This window comes from Macrobrachium rosenbergii, chromosome 4 (assembly GCF_040412425.1).
Source record: "Macrobrachium rosenbergii isolate ZJJX-2024 chromosome 4, ASM4041242v1, whole genome shotgun sequence".
Classification (NCBI taxonomy): domain Eukaryota; kingdom Metazoa; phylum Arthropoda; class Malacostraca; order Decapoda; family Palaemonidae; genus Macrobrachium; species Macrobrachium rosenbergii.
In genome coordinates this window covers 21,542,501-21,565,000 of record NC_089744.1, presented here as the reverse complement: position 1 = coordinate 21,565,000, position 22,500 = coordinate 21,542,501, and the positions used below count along the sequence as shown (strand labels likewise).

General features: G+C 35.1%; 1 protein-coding gene across 1 annotated transcript in view; it reads right to left on the bottom strand.

Moving 5' to 3' along the window:
• Oatp26F (Organic anion transporting polypeptide 26F) overlaps positions 1-22,500 on the bottom strand; it is a 192,796-nt gene that overhangs the window by 42,399 nt on the left and 127,897 nt on the right. The window contains exon 2 of the mRNA XM_067091070.1: positions 19,150-19,421. Coding sequence (XP_066947171.1) covers positions 19,150-19,245 — 96 coding nt within the window. The 5' untranslated portion in view covers positions 19,246-19,421. The remainder of the gene's footprint in view (positions 1-19,149; positions 19,422-22,500) is intronic.

Below are 22,500 nucleotides of genomic sequence, written 5' to 3'. Positions count from 1 at the left end.
ACACAGTTTACGAAACCCAGTGTGAGGAATGGTAACCCATTTTATTTGGAATTAAATGTCACACATTAATTTATATATCCTAATAGAAATGACCAAAAAACATTGCTCTCTGTATAGCTAAGTAAAAAAAAATCACACAGAAATCTCTGATCCCGTAGCAGTTTAATAACAAGAAACTTCTTAGAAACAGTTCAGGTAAGAGAGGAAAATAACATTAGGTCCAGGTCTAAGTGTACCTTGACCCCATTCTGCCCAAGACGTTCGATAGAGGTTTAAGAGAGAATCAAAGGCGACCAGTAATTCTTGTTAATGCCCTAAGCCTCTCCTTGGAAAATCCAGTACCTGGGTTAATCTAGGACAGAGGTTTTCCTTCTTTAGATCTTTTTTCTCTGGCTTTCAGGTTAATTGAGAATGCCTTAGAGTAAAGGTGAAAAATGTTGCACTCTGTTATTTCACTTTCTTTGTGGACATATACTCTTTTTTATAATGTTTATGATGCTTTAATTCCCGTGGTAGATGTTAAACATACATGCATACATAAATACATACATACATACAGTACATACTTATACACACACACACACACGCACACACGCACACACACACACACACACACACACATATATATATATATATATATATATATATATATAATATATATATATATAATATATATATATATATATATATATATATATATATATATATATATATATATATATATATATATATATATATATATATTTTTATGTGTGTGTCTTTAGTTTTTTAGTGTATTACGTAAATTCACAGAAATACATCTGTGTATAATTTTAAAGTTGGTGTAATTTCGTTTTTTAAGGTCTTTGCAATTTAAATTAAGTTTTAAGTCACAACTTCGTGACCACTGATTTTTCATTAACTCTTGTGTAATTTCAGCTGGATCATGCAGTGCCCCGTTTGAACATTCACATCTGTATTTTTATTCTAGTCTTGGGAATGCGACTATGAGTCGAAATGTAGTAAAAATAAATGTACATGAGTGTGTGTATATATATATATATATATATATATATATATATATATATATATATATATATATATATATATATATATATATATATATAATATGTGTGTGTGTGTGTAGTTTAGGTGAACAAAGTTACAGCCACAAAGGAAAATTATGGCTGTAACTTTGTTCGTATAATCATCAAGTTTTTATTTTTCGTGATTTAGAGAGAGAGAGAGAGAGAGAGAGAGAGAGAGAGAGAGAGAGAGAGAGAGAGAGAGAGAGAGAATTCTCGTCAGTGTAAATAGGGCATAAAGCTATTACTGTCACACTAGGTCAAGTCAAACATGAACCTTGGTGCCAAGTGGCTCCGTTCAACAACTGTCGGTACAGGGAACGCTGGCACTAACGATGCCATATAAAGCTTCTTTATTATCGAACACTATATTACTATATTAATCATCGCGTTATTGAAGTGAGTATTTACTACTGTTAAGAAAAGTACTCTTCACGAAATCTTTCCAGTTTATCAGATACATGTGTGATATACAGCGTTAGAGTTTTATTCCAAACTGCAAAATTTTTCGTAACTTGGCACTTAAGAGTAGTGAATAACGCTTTGATTAAAGGGTCCGAACGATTAGTTTGACCTACTTTTCTCTAAGTCCAGCTGAAATACATCGAAAAAAAAAAAATTATCTTTTAACTGACCCAATAAAATGTATAAAAATGACTAATTCATGGAAAAATTGATCTCTATCTGATAGGAGCAGATATCTGCAGCTCTATTCATGGATTTTCATAATCTAAAATGACAATTTTAAATATGAAGAAGCATGTATTCATGGAGGCTAGCGTGAGAACGCAATATTCTGGGGAGCATCAATAAAGGTTTCATGATTTAACATTTGTACATTTGTATATCATATTCAAATTTTCCAATCACATTGGTTCGTTTATTCAGTTATTATTAATCATCATCATGACGTTTAATATCTTTTGAAAAAACTAAAGGCTCGCCGTAGTTTTGTTTCGCCACTTACCGCCCAGAAGATGAATTTAGGATCTCTTTCTTTTATTCTGTGTGTGTGTGAGAGAGAGAGAGAGAGAGAGAGAGAGAGAGAGAGAGAGAGAGAGAGAGAGAGAGAGAGAGAGAGAAATTTAGGGTCTATTTCTTTATTCTGTGAGTACCCTCTCAGAGAGAGAGAGAGAGAGTGTATGAGAGAGAGAGAGAGAGAGAAATTTAGGATCTGTTTCCTTATTCAGTGGGTACCCTCTGAGAGAGAGAGAGAGAGAGAGAGAGAGAGAGAGAGAGAGAGAGAGAGAGAGAGAGAGAGAGAGAGAGAGAAATTTAGGATCTGTTTCTTTATTCAGTGGGTACCCTCTCAGAGAGAGAGAGAGAGAGAGAGAGAGAGAGAGAGAGAGAGAGAGAGAGAGAGAGAGAGAGAGAGAGAAATTAAGGATCTATTTCCTTATTCTGTGAGTACCCTCTCAGAGAGAGAGAGAGAGAGAGAGAGAGAGAGAGAGAACACGTTCCCTGTACTAACGAATTAATTCCTGTTACAAAAGCTCTCAAAATTATCGAGCAATAATCTGTCATCAGACATACAATCAAAAAGAAGTGGCGAAAACCAGAAACAAGAGAATTTCACCCGATGACATCCACCGTCACGCACCTCCCTCGGAGTTAATTGTACTCGTGCAAACACAGCCAGTGAATAACCACCTCGTGCGCACGTAACTCGTGCTAATTTGATCGATTTAATATTAACGAATGGCGTCACAAAGACCAAGGTCATAAACGCCGTAATACGTGTGATTCCATCAAAGTGTCTGAATGAATGTAATTAACAAAAACACTGCCGTAACTGGGGCCACATCGTAAATATTTCAGGAGTCGAAGATTACTTGCTTAGAAATACTGTAATTGTGACTTTTAACAAAAACATAAACGTTTTTTGCTATAAGGAAATTATTATTATTATTATTATTATTATTATTATTATTATTATTATTATTATTAATGTTTTTCTTTTATTTTGTCTATCACAGTCATCCTACTGGACTGGGTGGTTTTTATAGTGTGGGGTTCCGGGTTGCACCCTGCCTCCTTAGGAGTCCATCACTTTTCTCGCTATGTGCGCTGTTTCTAGTAGCACACTTTTCTGCATGAGTTCTGGAGCTACTTCGACATCTAGTTTTTCCAGATTCCTTCTCAGGGATCTTGGGATCGTCCCTAGTGTTCCTATGATTACGGGTACAATTTCCACTGGAATATTCCATATCCTTCTTACTTCGATTTTCAGGTCTTGATATTTATAAATTTTTTCTCTTTCCTTCTCATCTATTCAGGTGTCCCATGGTATTATTATTATTATTATTATTATTATTATTATTATTATTATTATTATTATTATGGAGCAAGCCCACCCAAGGGGCCATTGATTTGAAATTCAAGCTTCCAACAAAGATGGCGTTCACTTGAAAGAAGTAACGAAGGTAAAAGGAAATACAGAAAGAAGAGATCAGTTTTCGAAAAAGAAAAATAGGTGAACAAATTAATAAGTAAATAGATAAAAATCTAAGTAAATGATTAAAGGACAAGGAGAATTGTTTAACGGGACTAATGAGTCGCATCTTCGCTTGAACTTTTTAAGTTCCAGTTGCATAATAAAAATAAAAAATTACGTTAAAATCACGGTCACAAATAAATAAATAAATAAATAAATAAATAAATAACAATTAGTGAGAGTTACAGTCTTCTATAAAGCAGCTGAAACGAGCATAAGCCAGAGTAACATTTACTAGAGCAATATAAAACTAAAGAACCAAATCTTCTCTACTGGTCCTCGCTGAGATAACACAAGACTGATGAAAACCCAAAGAATAGAGATTTAAGGCCAAAGGCCAAGTGCTGGGACCTACGAGGTCATTCAGCGCTGAAACGGAAATTGACAGTGAGATGGTTTGAAAGGTGTAACACGAGGAGAACCTCGCAGTTGCACTATGAAACAATTGTTGGGAGAAGGTGGAGAGTAAGATGGAAGAAAGAGAATATCAACGGAGGTATAATAAAAGGAATGAAAGGGGATGCAGCTAGGGGACGAAGGGACTCCGCAAAGAACCTTAAGTATTGCCTACAGTGCACTGCGTGAGGTGCACTGACGGCACTAACACCCTACGGGGGATGAAAACACACACGGAATATCAATGATCTTCAAAACAACACAAAAAAAAATACGGAAAAATCCACTCACCAAAAAAAAAACACACACACACACAAAATACAGAACACAGGAAATATTACCGCGCCCAAGGTCAAGGTCACAGGCTCTTGAAAAATCGTTCTAGCTGGAAACGTTATACATCAAAAGGGGGAGAGAGAGAGAGAGAGAGAGAGAGAGAGAGAGAGAGAGAGAGAGCCATCGTGTCAACAACAAACACGCAACCCTCCTGTAGTCGCGTCGAAAGCTTAAGAAAAACCTAACAATGGTGCGTCTTATTTCATCCTTTCTCATTCAGCTATTTTTTTTTCTCAAACTGTTCCAATCTCGGTCCCCTTTTGGAGTTCCATGTCCTCTAGGATATAAATACAACACAAAAAATGGAGGATTTGACAATATCAAATGTTCCTGGTACAATTTAATGTCCCCAATAACCATAAGAAAAACTCTCCTAAATAATGATCGTGTGAGCATTATACTCTCTCTCTCTCTCTCTCTCTCTCTCTCTCTTTCTCTCTCTCTCTCTCTCCTCAAAGAAAGACGGACAAAACAGGAGGACCAATAATAAATCGTACCCAGAAGAGTCTAGTTATAACGAGCCCTGAAAGGACAAAGTCGCCAACTGGAACAGAAAACAATAAATCATTTGTACGATTCAACATCGGCTCAGTTGTAGTTATTCATGTCAGTCACGCGATAAGACAGAATACGTAATTTGGCTATCAAAGTAATAGGGAGGGCAAATATAAAACGCTTTTCACTGCAGATTAAGTATACATGTCCAAAGCCTCGGAATGACCGTCATAAACAGATAAATACACGTGGTATAAATAATAACAAGCGCACTTACATTGTATACAAGGCGTGTCTTTGCACTCACTTTTTCTAATGGAGTTTGGAAAACTCTCTCTCTCTCTCTCTCTCTCTCTCTCTCTCTCTCTCTCTCTCTCTCTCTCTCTCTCTCTAGGATTAATCAAGAACATAAGACTTATCTAGATGAAATAACCAAAAAGAAAATATATGATTTACATATTTATGATTGCTGACCTGAACCTACGTTGTAAAAGGTACTGACAATAATTACGTTAAAGATGACATAAATGAGATATTTCCATGGTATTATGAAAATAGTTACACAGTTACTTTTAATTGATCGCTACCGTGCCATCAACGGTTGATTGCAATCTGCTTAAAAAAAAACTCACAATTGCATAAATTTCTAATCCATCCCCGTAACTATTCTTCAAATCATATGAGTTGCAAAAAAAAAAAAAAGAGAAACACGATATCATACATATATTGCATGTAAGGCATTTGCGCAAGATTTAAACCTACAACTCTATACGCATACCCTGAGAAAATTTGGACCCCACGGCACTGGCAAGCCATTGTGCAGGGAAATCCATAAATGAAGGTAGTGGAGGACACAGCAGGAATCCTCGTGACACAATTCCTCTTGGGACACCCCTCCCCACCTTCATTTCCCTCGAAGGACCAACCCCTCGGCGTCCAGATGTTGTTCTGATCAACTGTTCTCATGAAACGGATAATGAAATTCTCTTTTTCGTTCCAGTTCAGATAACGACGAAAAGGAATGGAATGGAATACAAAATTTGGGCCACAGGCCAAGGGCCAAGTGTTGCGACCTATGGGGTCATTCAGCGCTGAAAGGGATATTGAAAGTAAAAAGGCTTTAAAGGTGTAACAGGAGGAAAACCTCGCAGTTAAACTATGAATCAATTGTTATAGGAGAGGGTGGAAAAGTAAGATGGAAGAAAGAGAACATGAATGGGGTTACAATAAAAGGAACGAAAGGGTTTGCAGCTAGCGGCCGAAGGGACACTGCAAAGAACCTTAATTAATGCCTACACCGCACTGCGTGAGGTGCACTGACGGCACTACCTACCCCCCTACGGAGGATGACTACAAAAAGAAAGAGCTCCGATTCTCTCACTGACAAGGCATGGATAACGAATGAGCTGTACTGGTCGAATTCACAATACCTTATAAGTAATGATAAGAAGAAATCCATTAGATTCTCAGGCAGTTTCGTAAGAAGAAGAAAACGGACGCTAGAATGTGGAACTCGGTCCACATTCAGTCGTCTGAATTAGGGTTCTCGTTTTGAAGTCCGTCTCTGTATTCAACGAGGCAGGCTTGACAACTGTTCTAGCATTGACCAAGAGCGATTCTATATTATATATTGGCATACTGGCCAACCAGAACGGAATTATTGAAACCCGTGAAACGTGATTCATCGTTGTCCTTACTGGAAGAGCCTAAATCATAATGATCATCATCGCCATGACAACCACACCAACTTACGTAATCAAATGAAAAGTCGCTCGTCCCCTTTCGCGATAACGAATCGTATTGAAGCCTTCCTTTGTTATGACAAGGTAATGAGTCTTTCCACGGCGCTGCTAACCATTGCGCCTTCATGTCAGTGATATGTAATCAAAGGGTTTATTTCTCTTGAAGTGAAAAGTCTATTATTTACGCCAACCTAGATAGGGAGGAATAAAGGTTATTTCCTTCACACTCACACATTATATATATATATATATATATATATATATATATATATATATATATATATATATATATATGTATATATATATATATATATATATATATATATATATATATATATATATATATATATATATATATATATATATATATATATATATATATATATATATATATATATATATATATATATATATATATACATATATATATATATATATATATATATATATATATATATATATATATATATATATATATATATATATTATGAGTACTCATCACGCAATCACGTGTGGCACGGAAATACATTTCTGGCTGACATCGGGATCGAAACCCAGGTCTTTCCAGTGATTCAGTTGGTAGCGCCCCTGCCTTTCAATCGAAAGACCAGGGTTCGATCCCGATGTGAGTCAGAAATTTACATTATACATATATGTATGTATATATAATATATATATATATATGTGTGTGTGTGTGTGTGTGTGTGTGTGTGTATTAAATCGAAACGTACCAGAAGGGAAGAGACTTCTTGTCCTCAGCAAGTCTCTTGACCCTAGATGACCCTGGTAACCAAGGTCGAACAAAAAAGACAGAAATATGGATTTGTAACCTGTTTTATGCTTGAGATTTTGTTAAAAATGCGTGTTACTTATCAAGACTGGGTATTGCACGAAGCAAGGACTTAAGGATCTGCGGTATAAATACAGTTTACTTCCGGTAATTCTGACACTCTTGATGCTTTTAATAATATATTAACATTCTTATCTGTTTATTTATTAATCTGTTAAGTTATCTTTGTTTACTGATAATTGATCTCTTCTTTCTGTATTTCATATTATCTTCTCTAATTTCTTTCAAATGAACACCATATTGTTTGGAAGCTTGAATTTCAAGTCAGTGGCCCCTTTGGTGGACCTTTTCTATATAATAAAATCCACAATTATATAGTAATATATTTTTACTATATAATTGTGGATTATTACACAAAAATCATAATGGTAATAAAACTGTGTCGATGATTTTGTACAGAATGTTAAAATTTCCCAACACTGCTCACCCTTATTTATGCACTATCATCCTATTCAAAAGAGATTTTATGATACCCAAACACGATATTTTACGCTCCCCACATTCACCAATAACAATGAATCGTTAATGATCTAAATTTAACTTTTCATTTGCTAAATTACCTGTGTACAGTGGAGTTCGGGTTGAGTCACATCTCATTCTATTTGCATACGTATTTAGTTGCGTACTGGACCCTCTATCTGGATAAAACATCAGCAGCTTTATGCCTTTTCAGTCTAAATCTGAATACTTTATTACTGATCATTTATCGACATGCGCGCTCATATATATATATATATATATATATATATATATATATATATATATATATATATATATATATATATATATATATATATATATATATATATATATATATATATATATATATATATATATATATATATATCACACATTACCACAGGTGAAAAATAGAAATGGTGTAGGTCCTGACCGGTTTCGACTTTATTTCCAAGCCATTTCCAAGTCAATGGCTTGGAAATAAAGTCAAAAACCGGTCAGGACCTACACCCCGTTTCTTATTTTTCACCTGTGGTAATGTGTGACAAATGAATCACGTACAAAAGTGATAATAATCATATATATATATATATATATATATATATATATATGTATGTATATATATAATATATATAGAAAAATATATACACATATATATGTATGTAATATAAATATATTTATATACTGTATATACATAAATATATATATATATATATATATATATATATATATATATATATATATATATATATGTGTGTGTGTGTGTGTGTGTGTGTGTGTGTGTGTGTGTGTGTGTGTGTGTGTGTGTGTGTGTGTGTGCGCGTGTCACGAACTGCTCCTCTTCAACTTCGTCCCGAGTTATGACAAGAAAAAGCACTGATGAAGAAAAAGTCGTAATGGTACAGCTTTTTTTGTGGAAGCGCTCATTACCTAAGCATAATAAAGAAGGGGCTTCAATATGGTTCGTTATTGCGAAAGAGAAAGGATCGCCTTTTTTTTTTTTATTTCTGATGTGATTATAAGCTTACATAAGTTGGTGGTTGGCATGGCGACGATAATGATGATTTTGGCACCCGTAGTGAATTATGTTACATGGGTTTTTATCATTTCGTCTTGGTTGGCTAATTCATGTACATACTAACACACACACACATATATACACAGGCATTACATATATATAGATATACTGTATACGTGTGTGTGTGTTTGTGTATGTATATATATATATATATATATATATATATATATATATATATATATATATATATATATATATATATATATATATATATATATATATAGTGTGCGTGAGTGTGCATGTGTATGTATACATACACATAAATGTTAGAAATAATCAACACACAATCACGTGTGGTACAGCAACAAATTTCTGACTAACATCAGGATCGAACCCAGGTCTTTCAGTTGAAAGGCAAGGGCGCCGCCCACTAGGCCATACAAGTCACAAAAGAAGTTGGAACCTGAGTGCCACTGCACCCAAGGAATTGTCTTATAAACGCCATTGTGAGTAAGAATACAATCGGCATCAAAACTGATAAGGAAACAGTACTTAGCGTATTTCATGAAGGTGTTCATTGTGGCTTCCTCGAACAGTGCGACTCAAAATAATGAATTGCGTTATTCCTCAGAGAGGAAAATCAGCAATATATTCCATTTTGCTCATATAGGGAAGTTTCTTTCCTGATACTGCCATTTTCATAAGCTGATAAAGTTTCATGTCTCGGATTTTAACGGATTTTTATATCTTGAACTTTGCTTAAGCAAAGACCTTTTTAGCTTTCTGTAGAAGAATATTATTGTGCCGACTTTGTCTGTCCGTTCGCACTTTTTGTCTGCCCTCAAATCTTAAAAACTACAGAGGCTAGAGGGCTGCAAATTGGTATGTTGATCATCCACCCTCCAATCATCAAACATACCAAATTGCAGCCCTCTAGCCTCAGTAGTTTTTATTTTATTTAAGGTTAAAGTTAGCCAGAATCGTGCTTCTGACAACGATATAGGATAGGCCACCAGCAGGCCGTGGTTAAAGTTTCATGGGCCGCGGCTCATACAGCATTATACCGAGACCACCGAAAGATATATCTATTTTCGGTGGCCTTGATTATACGCTGAGGCGGCTGTACAGAAAACACGATTGTGCCTAAGAAACTTCGGCGCATTTTTTACTTTTTCAATTCTTTGACAGACTGGATTCTCAATCCAACGGTCAACGACATTGCAAAAAAAAAAAAAAAAAAAAAAAAATTCTAAGAAAGACATCATCAATTCGAAAGTACCGACTTTTCGGAGTAAATGTCACTTCATAATTGTACCACAAACTGATACAGTATTAAACGGTTTGATCGATTTCTTTTCAAGTTGCGTTAAAGCATTACTGGGAGTTTATTCAAATGTGACGTCATTTCATCCGGATTTTTTTTTTTTTAGAGAGAGAGAGAGAGAGAGAGAGAGATTATGTTGACTGGCCTGGCCTGGCCTTATAGCAGCATGGGCTTTAGCTCCTGGAGCAAAACGGTAATAAACGATGGAGGGAGAAAAGCAGAAAGTATTTCATATGCACATATACGAATATTTCCTTTTTTTTTAAATAAAATACTTTTATTAACCTTTGTGTTATGAAAGTTTTCCGCCTCACCGGTGAAAAACTATTTTTCACTTTGCGATCCATTTAAAACTAAATATAACACTGAACAGATGAAGGACAGGCCTTCCAAGCTTTAAACAGTAATTTTTTCAACTAAAAGATAATTGAATTATGAAGTTAATTTCCTCAGCCCCCAACAAACGTGCATAGTTATAATTAGGCGTAATGGCGAGTAATTATCTTCCAGTAATTATCCATGAATAATTGGGTGTATGAAACGAGAAAATTGCACCACAGTGACGAAAAAAATTATGCTGAATTACTCCGTTAACAATGTATTTTGAAATCAGCCTAATGCGAATGATAAAAAACTCTGCTTAAATAAATATTAATAAGAATAAAATGGAATAAAATAATAATAGTTATGAAATAAATTAAATCTAGTAACACAAATCTACGGTAAACGAAACTATCTTTTAACGTTGACCTCATTCACCAACAGCCACAAATCTTGACGGGTTGAATTGGTAAGCGGATCCTACTGTCACTCACTAAGAAATGGTTATTGATGGGGCGTATGAGAAAAAATATAAATAACGTAAATGTTAACAGTATACAGCAACTCTACCACAACTACTGCAGTATCAAGCGAATCAAGATATTTAGTAATACGATTTATGTAACTACTAAAAAAAAGTTTGCGGTAAAGCATACGCCCAAAGTACGCAGTCCGCATAGAATCCGTTACTATAACACTGGCAATTTACAAGCTACTCAGAAAACGATTAGTTTTGTGTTTTAATTTTAACACTACGAGCACGCAGAGAGAGAATACTTCGCACAATTCCTTTTTCCACAGACAGATAAGAACAGCGATCGTTTATCCGAACTGCGAGTCAAGTCACTCCCTAGCGGCTGAACAGAAAATTCCCCGTGGTGCTACGCTCACGGGGTATCCGGTGCTACTGATTCAACAGGCCAGTCGTTGCCACACCCTACCTACTCCCTGACTCTGGCAAACATCCAGGTAAGACCCACAGAGTCTCAGGCACCCACAACCCCTCCTCTCTCTCTCTCTCTCTCTCTCTCTGTGAAGAAGAAGAAGAAGTCAATATCCTTTTTCAAGCGACGGAAAAATGGCATGTCCCCTTCTCGTCCGTCATAGGGACTGGTCTAGCCCCTACCCTTCGAATTAACTGAGAACCAGGACAATGGGGGCTACAATTTCTTATTATTATCCTCGACGTGGCGCTGACGACTGGTCGATGGTGCTAGAGAACTTTTACGGCCAGTAATTGGTGCCACTCAAAATCATCAGCTGTCGATAATGCCGCCCCCGATTAAATATCTTAATGAGAGAGAGAGAGAGAGAGAGAGAGAGTCGGATTAAATATCTTAATGACTGCTTCAAAGCGCGGGAGAGAGAGAGAGAGAGAGAGAGAGAGAGAGAGAGAGAGAGAGAGAGAGAGAGAGAGAGAGAGAGAGTCGGGTTAAATATCTTAATGACTGCTTTCAAGACGCAGGAGGGAGAGAGAGAGAGAGAGAGAGAGAGAGAGAGAGAGAGAGAGAGAGAGAGAGAGAGAGAGAGAGAGAGAGTCGGATTAAATATCTTAATGACTGCTTTCAAGACGCAGAGAGAGAGAGAGAGAGAGAGAGAGAGAGAGAGAGAGAGAGAGAGAGAGAGAGTCCATGGATTAAATATCTTAATGTTTGCTTCAAAGCGTAGAGAGAGAGAGAGAGAGAGAGAGAGAGAGAGAGAGAGAGAGAGAGAGAGAGAGAGAGAGAGAGAGAGAGAGAGAGAGAGAAACCTACACACGCGAAGGAGAGTATATTATTTTAAGGTCATAATGAACAGCGTTGGTAAAGTTTGTTCTTCTTGAATATAATTGCTCCCAGTGAATATTTACTCACATAACTCCTGTGCAAACATACTTCGTTTATGTCCCCCTTCCGTCTTTTGTTTACAGGAAAATATCGCAATTACAGACTTGTGTACCTGTCAATTTGGGACCCACCTGAGTAAGCACGAGGACAGTTGTCACACAGCTCTAAATTCTGTTTACTGAGAGATATAATGACCTAGCAATGGAAAGAAGAAAGACCCCAGGTCAATGCCTCGTCTCAGGTCATGTAATAATGCCCACTATCCATGATGTTAGTACGTGTACGTGTGAGCACTGTCTGGCAGTAACTGAATGCCTAGAGGAAAAGATAGGCAAGGGTGAAGTGTAGCGCACACCACCACCGGAGGAATGAATACATCGGCATCTTGAAAGATAAAGATTTACTAATAAGGGAAAAATACGTATGCAGAATATCCAATGGGATGGGGTAAAGGGGAAGGAATAAATATGTAATCAGGGGATCCAGCGAATTAAGATCTCCGAGGCGTATGGGATGTGTCGGTCGAAAAAAGTAACAAGATAGCGAGGCCACAACTTTAAATATAGTTGATTCCAACCCAGCCAGTAGGGGAAAGAAACGACAAAGTGCTCTGAAGATCAGAGCACTTTTCGAGAAAGTTTGAATTTGTTTCAAGAAAATGTGAACAAGTTCAATATGGCCTTTCCCACGCAGGCTCGAAAACATTTAGCAACCAAAATCGGGAGGTAGTAGACATCACATACAAAAGATGAAAGATAAAACAGTAGATTCTGAATACTAGAGGCATTCCATTTCATAATCGCCTTAGATATCGTAGCTGATACGCCAAAAGGAGCAAAAAAAAAAAAAAAAAAAAAAACTATATAATAATAATAATAATAAGGATAATAATAATAATAATAATAATATTATTGTTGTTGTATTTTAGCTTTTTTTTTTATCTCAGCAATTCAGGGGGTGCGAGAACTGACTGCTGATTTGAAAGGGGTGCATACATTGAAAATTGTCAAAAACCACTGTTCTAAACTATGAGCACCCTCATGTCAAGGCCAACGACAAAAACAACATACAGTACATTACAGCACGGGACAAGAGAATAAGAAAGGCGTGCACCGAGCGATCTCATCTCCGATGTGATAAAAAAAGTCCGTTCCGGGCTCTCAGACAAACACTCGCTATCTTTAGCAGGGTGCTAACGGTTGCGTGCTTGCGCGTGCCTAAGTTTGTGTGAGAGAGGGTAAAAATTGTTGAGTCATAGAGCACGAAATCGATCTCTCAACTTCCTTTTCGCTTCCGATGGAAGTCGTGTTCTGAGAATTCTGTGTACACTGCGAAAGGTCGGGTGGAATGAAGGAAAACGGGGAGACGCTTCAGTGGTAATATGTCATATATAATGACTCGATGGAACCATTTCCCATGAGTATGTTCCCACACGCTGACACAGGCTTCCATAGCGGATACTGAAGTGAACCAAGGTCTGTTTACAGCTCAGGAAATGTAGCTAAAGGCTGCAAATCTCCCACAAGGGTGTGAACTGGTAAGTGTTGCGTTTTTACTTTTAACATCAATAAACCGTAAGACAGGAATGTATACAAAAGAAGACATGATTAATGATAAGGACATGATATGCGCAAAATAGTATTGATACTTCTGGTCATGCGTGGACATTACTGCGAGAAATGCTTAACAAAATCGATACTGGTATCTAACAATACATACAAATTCCCTTATTCGATAAAAGGTCTACTATTTTTGCTTTTACAGAATCTAAAATGAGACGAAATCAAAATATAAGAAGCGCAAAGGTTCTCGCTGATATTGAACTGATAATGTCTGGCTTCGGATGCAGAGTAAATTCTGGCAAAAAAAAAAAAAACTCAATACTTTCACTATTGTCATGTACCCCCAAGAATCCAATGACATTTGCTGCAGACGTACTCTGGAGTCTGAGATGCCTTGACCTTGAAAAACAATAAAGCTCGAAGGTCGCTTTTTGCTTTCGTTGCTTCGACTCAATTCTTCATCATCAGGTTTTTTTTTTACCTCATTCCACATTCTGCAAGTCATTCCAATTAGTATACTAGGTTTCGTCACTTAATTACAGCTAAAATGTTTCTGTTCTAATTCCGTGAACTAAAGTCCTTTATTACTGATTCCTTCCGAACTTTTGAATTCATGCATCATCAGTCAATTTAGGTCTTTCTTCTTCAGCTGCTGGTAGACCAGTCACATTATCCCTCTCAGTTTCCTAATTCTTGACCTTACAAAAATATTCCGCTACTGAGTTGTCTTTCTTCTTCTTCTTCTTCTGATATTACTGACGAATAACTCCTTTTGAGTTGCATTTTCCTCTTTTTCTTTTCACCCAAGGATAATTCATGAATAATTCTGTGGGCTACCCTAACACCAATAGGCCTACTACTCCCTGAATACATGGCTTTGTGAACGTCATCAATCTGTTTACCTAGATATTCTCTCTTCTCTCTTCTCAAGTTTCTTTAACGTCTCTATTTCGACACGAACACTTAGCACGTTCTACTCTAAGATCTTCGCCTCCTCCCTGAAATTCTTTCACATGTACCATTTGCTTTTGTCTGTTCTTTGGTATGCAGGAGGAGGGTGGATTTTTCCCCTACCCTCCCGTTCTCTTACCTATCCGCCACCACCCGGGGCGGACAAACCGGTTTGCAGGGGGTGGGTGGCTGTGTCATGTCTCCCCTACTGTCACCCGGGGGAGGACATACAAGATCCACTCGGATTTTATTATATATATATATATATATATATATATATATATATATACATATACATACAGTATATATATATATATATATATATATATATATATATATATATATATATATAATATATAAATATAAATATACATACATATATATATAAATATATATATATATACATACATACATACATACATACATACATACATACATATATATATATATATATATATATATATATATATATATATATATATATATATATATATATATATATATATATATAGTGTATAAGTAAATCCCCACCCACTTTAGGACATGTAAGTAATAAGTAGCAATTACCGGTAAGATACTGTTACCAGAATCATGGAATAATAATGCAAATGGCTGCAATAAATATCAATGAATTACAAACTAAAGATATTCCACCAAGAATTTGGTTGCCTGAAGTCACAGTGAAATGAATTTCTTTTTCCTTGCTTTAATAAATTCTCAAAAATCAAGTTGTACAGTAAGCGCATAAAACGATTCGCCTTACGAACTACTGAACATTGTTATATCATATTCACCCTTTCTCAGTTATGTTCACTATGAATTAAAAGATGAGAAAATGCTAACATAATGTTGTAACATACCCTAGCACACTGCGAGTTAAAAAGAATGACGCAAAATGATACGAAAGTGCATGGAATTAACTGAATATATCTAATTGTATATTTCTTAAGATATGTGGCAAGCGTAAATGCCACTAGATCATAGCAAAAAAAAGAAAGAAAAAAAAAGAAACAAGGTTAAATTGGTTTTCTGACCGAATTAGCAAAGTGAGCACGATAAGCCTTTTATCTGATGCATTTACACAACCAGATTTCGTTGACTGCAAAAGTTGTCTTTCTTTTATTAATATTTAAAAATTTTCAGTGGTTTTTGTCTTAGAAAGTTACGAGCAAGTTATTAAGGAAGCCTTGCATGCCCGAGTAATTACTATTTAATGACTGCTTTCACCTTCAGCTAATTATTACTGTCATCCTAATAACTCTGTGCAGTTACATTCTTGAGGTTCATAGTCTTCTTATACTTCTTCAAAAAGTTACGTACATCTTAGTTTAAGCAGACCACTGAGGTGGTTAACAGCTCTCCTAGGGGTGGCCCGAAGGATTAGATTTATTTTACGTGGCTAAGAACCAATTGGTTACCTAGCAACGGGACCTACAGCTTATTGTGGAATCCGAACCACATTATGACGAGAAATGAATTTCCATCACCAGAAATAAATTCCTCTAATTCTTCATTGGCCGGTCGGAGAGTCGAACGCTGGGCCAACAGCGTGCTAGCCGAAAGCTCTACCCACCCCTTCAATGAAGAACTTTATACTTCTTCAGACATGAACCTTAAAAATATCGATGATTACATGGACAAGCAGCTGCTAGGTAAATAAAAAAAAAAAAAAAAAAACAATACTTCTTGCTACCCACACACACGATTGTTCTCCGATCTAGCTCGGTCCCCACTGAATTAAGTGTTTCTCAGTTCCACACCGGTGTCTGTTTTTTTAATTGTTATAACTTTTAATGTTTTTTTTTTTTACTACTATTCTCAATATTATTACTGTCATTACCATTATTATGAATGTTTTTTTTATACTTCTTCACCACCAGTGTAGATGTTGCCGATTTATCATTTTTTATCATGTTATCTCATGTATCTAGATTGTGCATGTTGTTGTCTCTACTTTGTATAATCCATGTATATGGCCTTGAGCTGAAACAAAACCTATTATTATTATTATTATTATTATTATTATTATTATTATTATTATTATATCTCTTCAGTATTTTATTAAAATACTTTTAAGATAAAAGGGGGGGGGTGTTATTTGTAGAAACCTAGGTAGATTTACCAGTAGTTTACCGAAGGCCATAATTATACTTTCCATAACACCGCAGATTCAAAAGGAAGTTTTGGCTTAAGGTGATCTGAAACTCATAAGAGTACTGAGAATCAATGGAATTAAACCTGATAGATTCTTATAATTAGAGATCTTCGATACGTACCAAAGGCTTCTTTTGAAAAGGAAAAGCGCTAATTTATCATTCATTTACCGTGTAAAAACGAATGGGTAATTCAATGTTACGAGTTCTAATTGTTGCAACATAGAAAACACAAAATCTAACGAACTAGTTCCATGGAAAAGTGATACTCATACAAGTAATTAAACTACAAGTACAAGTATATATATATATATATATATATATATATATATATATATATATATATATATATATATATATATATATATATATATTACTAAAAGAACCGCATTCAAACTGGATGGTATCCTTGACAATGAGGACTGTTTGTCCTAGAAAGCTTGTAACCTTTTTTAATTAATAACTCCGCTAGATACCATCCTGTTTGAATGAGGTCCTTTCAGTAATTGTACTAATGCACAGAACAATTGTCTATGTGATAAATTAATATATGTGTGTGTATATATATATATATATATATATATATATATATATATATATATATATATATATATGTATATATACACATAATTGGTATTTCACGAAGATATGAATGTGCGTATATACGTACCTTGAGATTTCCCTCTTTCTTTCTTTTATTATTTACTCATATTTACACTCTGCATCTCTTCCCTTTCCATTTCTTCTTTACCAGTGCATTCTTAGTTGCAAGCCATTGTTTCTCTGATGATCTTTTTTGGGTAAATCTGCATTTCCCTTAAAACATACATCAGACGAGTACATTTGTTTTATTATAAGCTACGTCTTATGGAAAAGTTTTCGATGTTTCTTTTACAACATAGATCAGATTATTGGAAAAGCTTAAAAAAAGAGAACCGTATTCTGTTTCTATTCTCCAGCCCTTCCCTTTCAACTCTACCTATTCCTTCCCTCTGAAAAAATAGGCCTAAAGTCTTTCACACCCAGTTGGGCAAACAAGTTTATTAGCCGAGCGGCAAGAAACGACGCAGAGGTTATGTTAAGTCAAACGTTACACACATCTAATGCCTGCTTAGTTCGGTAGCTGAACAAAATACAAGAAACAGAGGAAAGGATAGAATTAACTCTCTCTGCATGACTGAGCTTTTCCATCTGCACATATTTTTGTACTGTATTACTGTAGTACTGTTCTCTAGAACGCTGGCACTCTTCAAACTCTGTGAAAATATGTTCAGGATTTCACGCGATACTGCGAACAGACAAGTAGACAGGCAGACAGACAGACAGGCGGGCAAATCTGACCACAAACATCTAGGAAGAGGTAACCATACAGTAAGGTATATAAAGACAAATTTACATTATATATATATATATATATATATATATATATATATATATATATATATATATATATATATATATATATATATATATACATATATATAGTACAGTATATATATATATATGTATATATATATATATATATATATATATATATATATATATATATACATATATACAGTACAGTATATATATACTGTATATATATATATATATATATATATATATATATATATATATATATATATATATATATATATATATATATATATATATATATATATATATATATATATATATATATATATATTATATTTACATATATATATATATTATATTTACATATATATATATATATATATATTATATATATATATATATATATATATATATATATATATATATATTTATATATATATATATATATATATATATATATATATATATTTATATATATATATATATATTTACATATATATATATATATATATATATATATATATATATATATATATATAAATAATCAATAGAAATAATCAACAAACAATCACGTGTGGAACGGAAATAAATTTGGGGGGAAAACGCTGGTATGCAAGCAGTTAGCTTGCCCAGGTAATTCCTTGTGTGCAGAGGCACTCAGGTTCCAACTTCTTTTATGACTTGTATGGTCTAGTGGGCAGCGCCCTTGCCTTTCAATTGAAAGACCTGGGTTCAATCCTGGTGTAAGTCAGAAATTTATATACATACATATATACAATATATTGGGATTCCTATTTACCTGTGAGCTGATGCCACTGTCACTCTGTGCCCTAGCCAGGGTAGATGGATCCAGCTGAACCTCTGTCATCTTTGGCAAGGCTGGGGTACTGTGCATATAATATTCCTTGTGGAATTACTTCCGCTGATAAGTCCTCGTTTAAGATTTGTCACCACACAGGCAAAGCGCGGTGACATATATACTCGATATTTACCACTGATGGTTTATTCAAGAACGGAAGATCTTGAGTGTGATGGCCATCTTGACTGTGTCTCATTAACGGCAACCATTTTCTGAAAAGAAAGGAGAAAAAATTAAGTTAGCTAATTACTCTGCTCCCTCGCAGTATCACAGCCTTGCTAGATATGGCATGACGATGCAAAAATTAAAATACAGTCATTCCTTAACTTAACGGACTTCTGTAATTATCATTTACATCATTACGATAATTCTTCGCTTTGATACCATTTAAGATTTATGCAATGGCGCCATTGCATAAACCCAGTGGCCCGCCAACCTAGCGGTCTAAAAACTCGAGAGGGTTAGCAAGAAAATAGGTGGGGTTAAACAGTAGACCTAGCAGCACACTGGCTACGTGTCTTAGGCAACGGGACTCCTCCCTAACTGGCTGTCGGCCTAAGAATCCAGAGTTCAGCGCCGGCCCCTATGAGCCTACAAGGCCCAGGAGGACTTTAACCTTTAACCTGTTAAACTCAATGTTATATGTAAAGTCCAGATTAGTTTAGGATTATGCAGAATTGCTGTTAGCTGTAAGGTATCTAGAAAATATTCATATGCATGCTATAATATTTATGTTACGTAAAGGACTTTCTTACTTATCAGGAAGCCAGACCCCCTAAGTGTCTGTCACGATGCGGTGCTTCTGTATGTTCGTGTTTTTTTTTTTTTTAGCAAAACGTTCCTAATATGAGAGAGAGAGAGAGAGAGAGAGAGAGAGAGAGAGAGAGAGAGAGAGAGAGAGAGAGAGAGAGATTGTATCTGTGGATACCTGTAAGCCTAAATTCATAGGCTGTCGTAAACGGAAAGGAAATAAGACATTCCATCCTCGTAACTCGGAAACCTCGCTTCAACATTGTCTTAAACTAACGGCAAAGATCAAAATGACGATATGCTGTCATAAAACAATTCCTTCCACTGGTTAAACTGCTTTACTTACCTGGTATAGATAAATAATTATTTCCATTACCTTGGTCACATCATTGGCTGAGATGAAATGGGCTTTGCCCATCAGATTTTTTTATTCATTTATTTATAAATCTTTTGATCAATTCCAGCAAATTTGTTCTACAATGGCCGTGATGTTTAAACTGAATATCTGTTCTACATTAATTGATCTCCAAAGCTGGATAACTTACGAACAAATATTACAATTCCAAAAAGTAAAAATGCATAAATTAAAAAAGGAGAATATAAGATAAACATTCCCTAATACTTTCTGTATGGTAGGAAAAAGTAAAAATTCAATGCTTATGACTACAAAAAGTAAAATTATTATTAACCATATTGTAATTTACACACATCATTCATAACTTGAAACGATATGTTAATTTTCCAGCCTTAACTTTACTATCAAGTACAAATTATACAAGCATTATTATTTTCTAACCATACATATTGTGGCAGAAGGGTACAACCTTCTGGTTTCTCAGCAAGCTTTGGAAATAATGTTGGTGGCCCCACGCCTTTTACTTACGCCCTGCAAACGCTGATGCCCATTTACGGCTGGGTGGGTTGAGACAGAGAGAGAGAGAGAGAGAGAGAGAGAGAGAGAGAGAGAGAGAGAGAGAGAGAGAGAGAGAGAGAGAGAGAGAGAGAGAGAGAGAGAGAGAGAGAGATTGTATCTATGGATTCCTGTAAGCCTAAATTCAAAGGCTGTTATAAACAGAGTAAATAACTTGTAAATATAACTGCCATTATTTTCACTATACACATATCCAAGTAGCCTCTAATAAGTATTATAAATCGTCAAGCTTTTCTGTACATATGTAAGTTTTAACAAAATTAAGACTTCTACACATACCATAGAAGTAAAACAGTACTACTCACAGTCCAGTTTATATTCAGTTATAATGAGCATATTAGTCACATCTAAATGATATTAAAACTTTCCCAAAAACAGAAAAAATGAAATTTCACTTTATAAAGAACGAGATTTTGGTAACACCATTTCTATAAAAGTGAATAACGACATTTTAAATAAAGTATTGATCTTATTTGCCTTATTTTAGTTATCATTAAAAATCTACGGCCATTTCTACTGATGAATTCATTCTTCTTGTTGCTAAATGATTATTCCCACTTCGTATCAAGTCTAATCACTCTGAAGTGGCTATAATATAAAAAAAAACACTGAATACAGTACTTTGCAGTTTATGTGTCTTCTGTTAATTCACATAGAGGCAGTTTTCTATGACTGTCATTATAGAAAACGTAAATCTAGAGGAAGACTAACATGAAAATCCTCGTATGACCTTTGTCTAAATGTTTGGTATCGTCATCTTTGGGTTACTACTGAACAGTAAATTTATACAACTTTAAAAATTAGCAATTATTAGCTGCTAGAAGACTCATGTTTCTAATCGATATTGAAGAAGCTGACTCCTGGTACCAAAGGAGAAGGATATGTTACGAGTCGACGGTTATGCCTATGCAGAATATATATTTTAGTAAGCGTCCGGATTGGGCATATAAACGACAATCGTCAACCACTTCTGACTAATTATGTACAGACCATCCTGATGGAATTAAGATATGGAAAAGTAAAGCGGCAGAAAAGTCTACAGTTGTAACACCAATTTCATTACAAATCTATCTTGAGAAAAGATAGATTACGAATCTATCTTTGAGAAAAGACAGATTACGAATCAATCATTGAGAAAAAGATAGAAGCCTGAATCTTACAAGCCTACATAATCACCACCTAAAAGCTTTATCTTTCCTTAACATTAACATTATTATTCCTTCACTGGAACATATTTCCTTTACATTTTGCACAGTCTGATATTCCAGGGTGTTCCGTTTTGTTGACTTCCAGCCAACAATAAACAACGGCAGAGTCAACAGACTTTATGATATGTACACACCAGTCGCGAACCTGTTAAGGGAAAGTATATATACACTGTCGCTGCATAAAAGGACACTTCCTCGTACAAAAACCAAGCAACAGACGATCATTAGTTAATACTTTTTTTTATATACCTAAGTGGAAAAATACCTAGATATTCGCGATTCCACTTATTGTCAATACCTGGATATTACGGGCGTTACAATAACTGAAAATATTTGAGTAACTTCATGGAAGTGCTTTGTAAAACGGCTGCCTACATATTGTTATACATTATTTTATAGGAA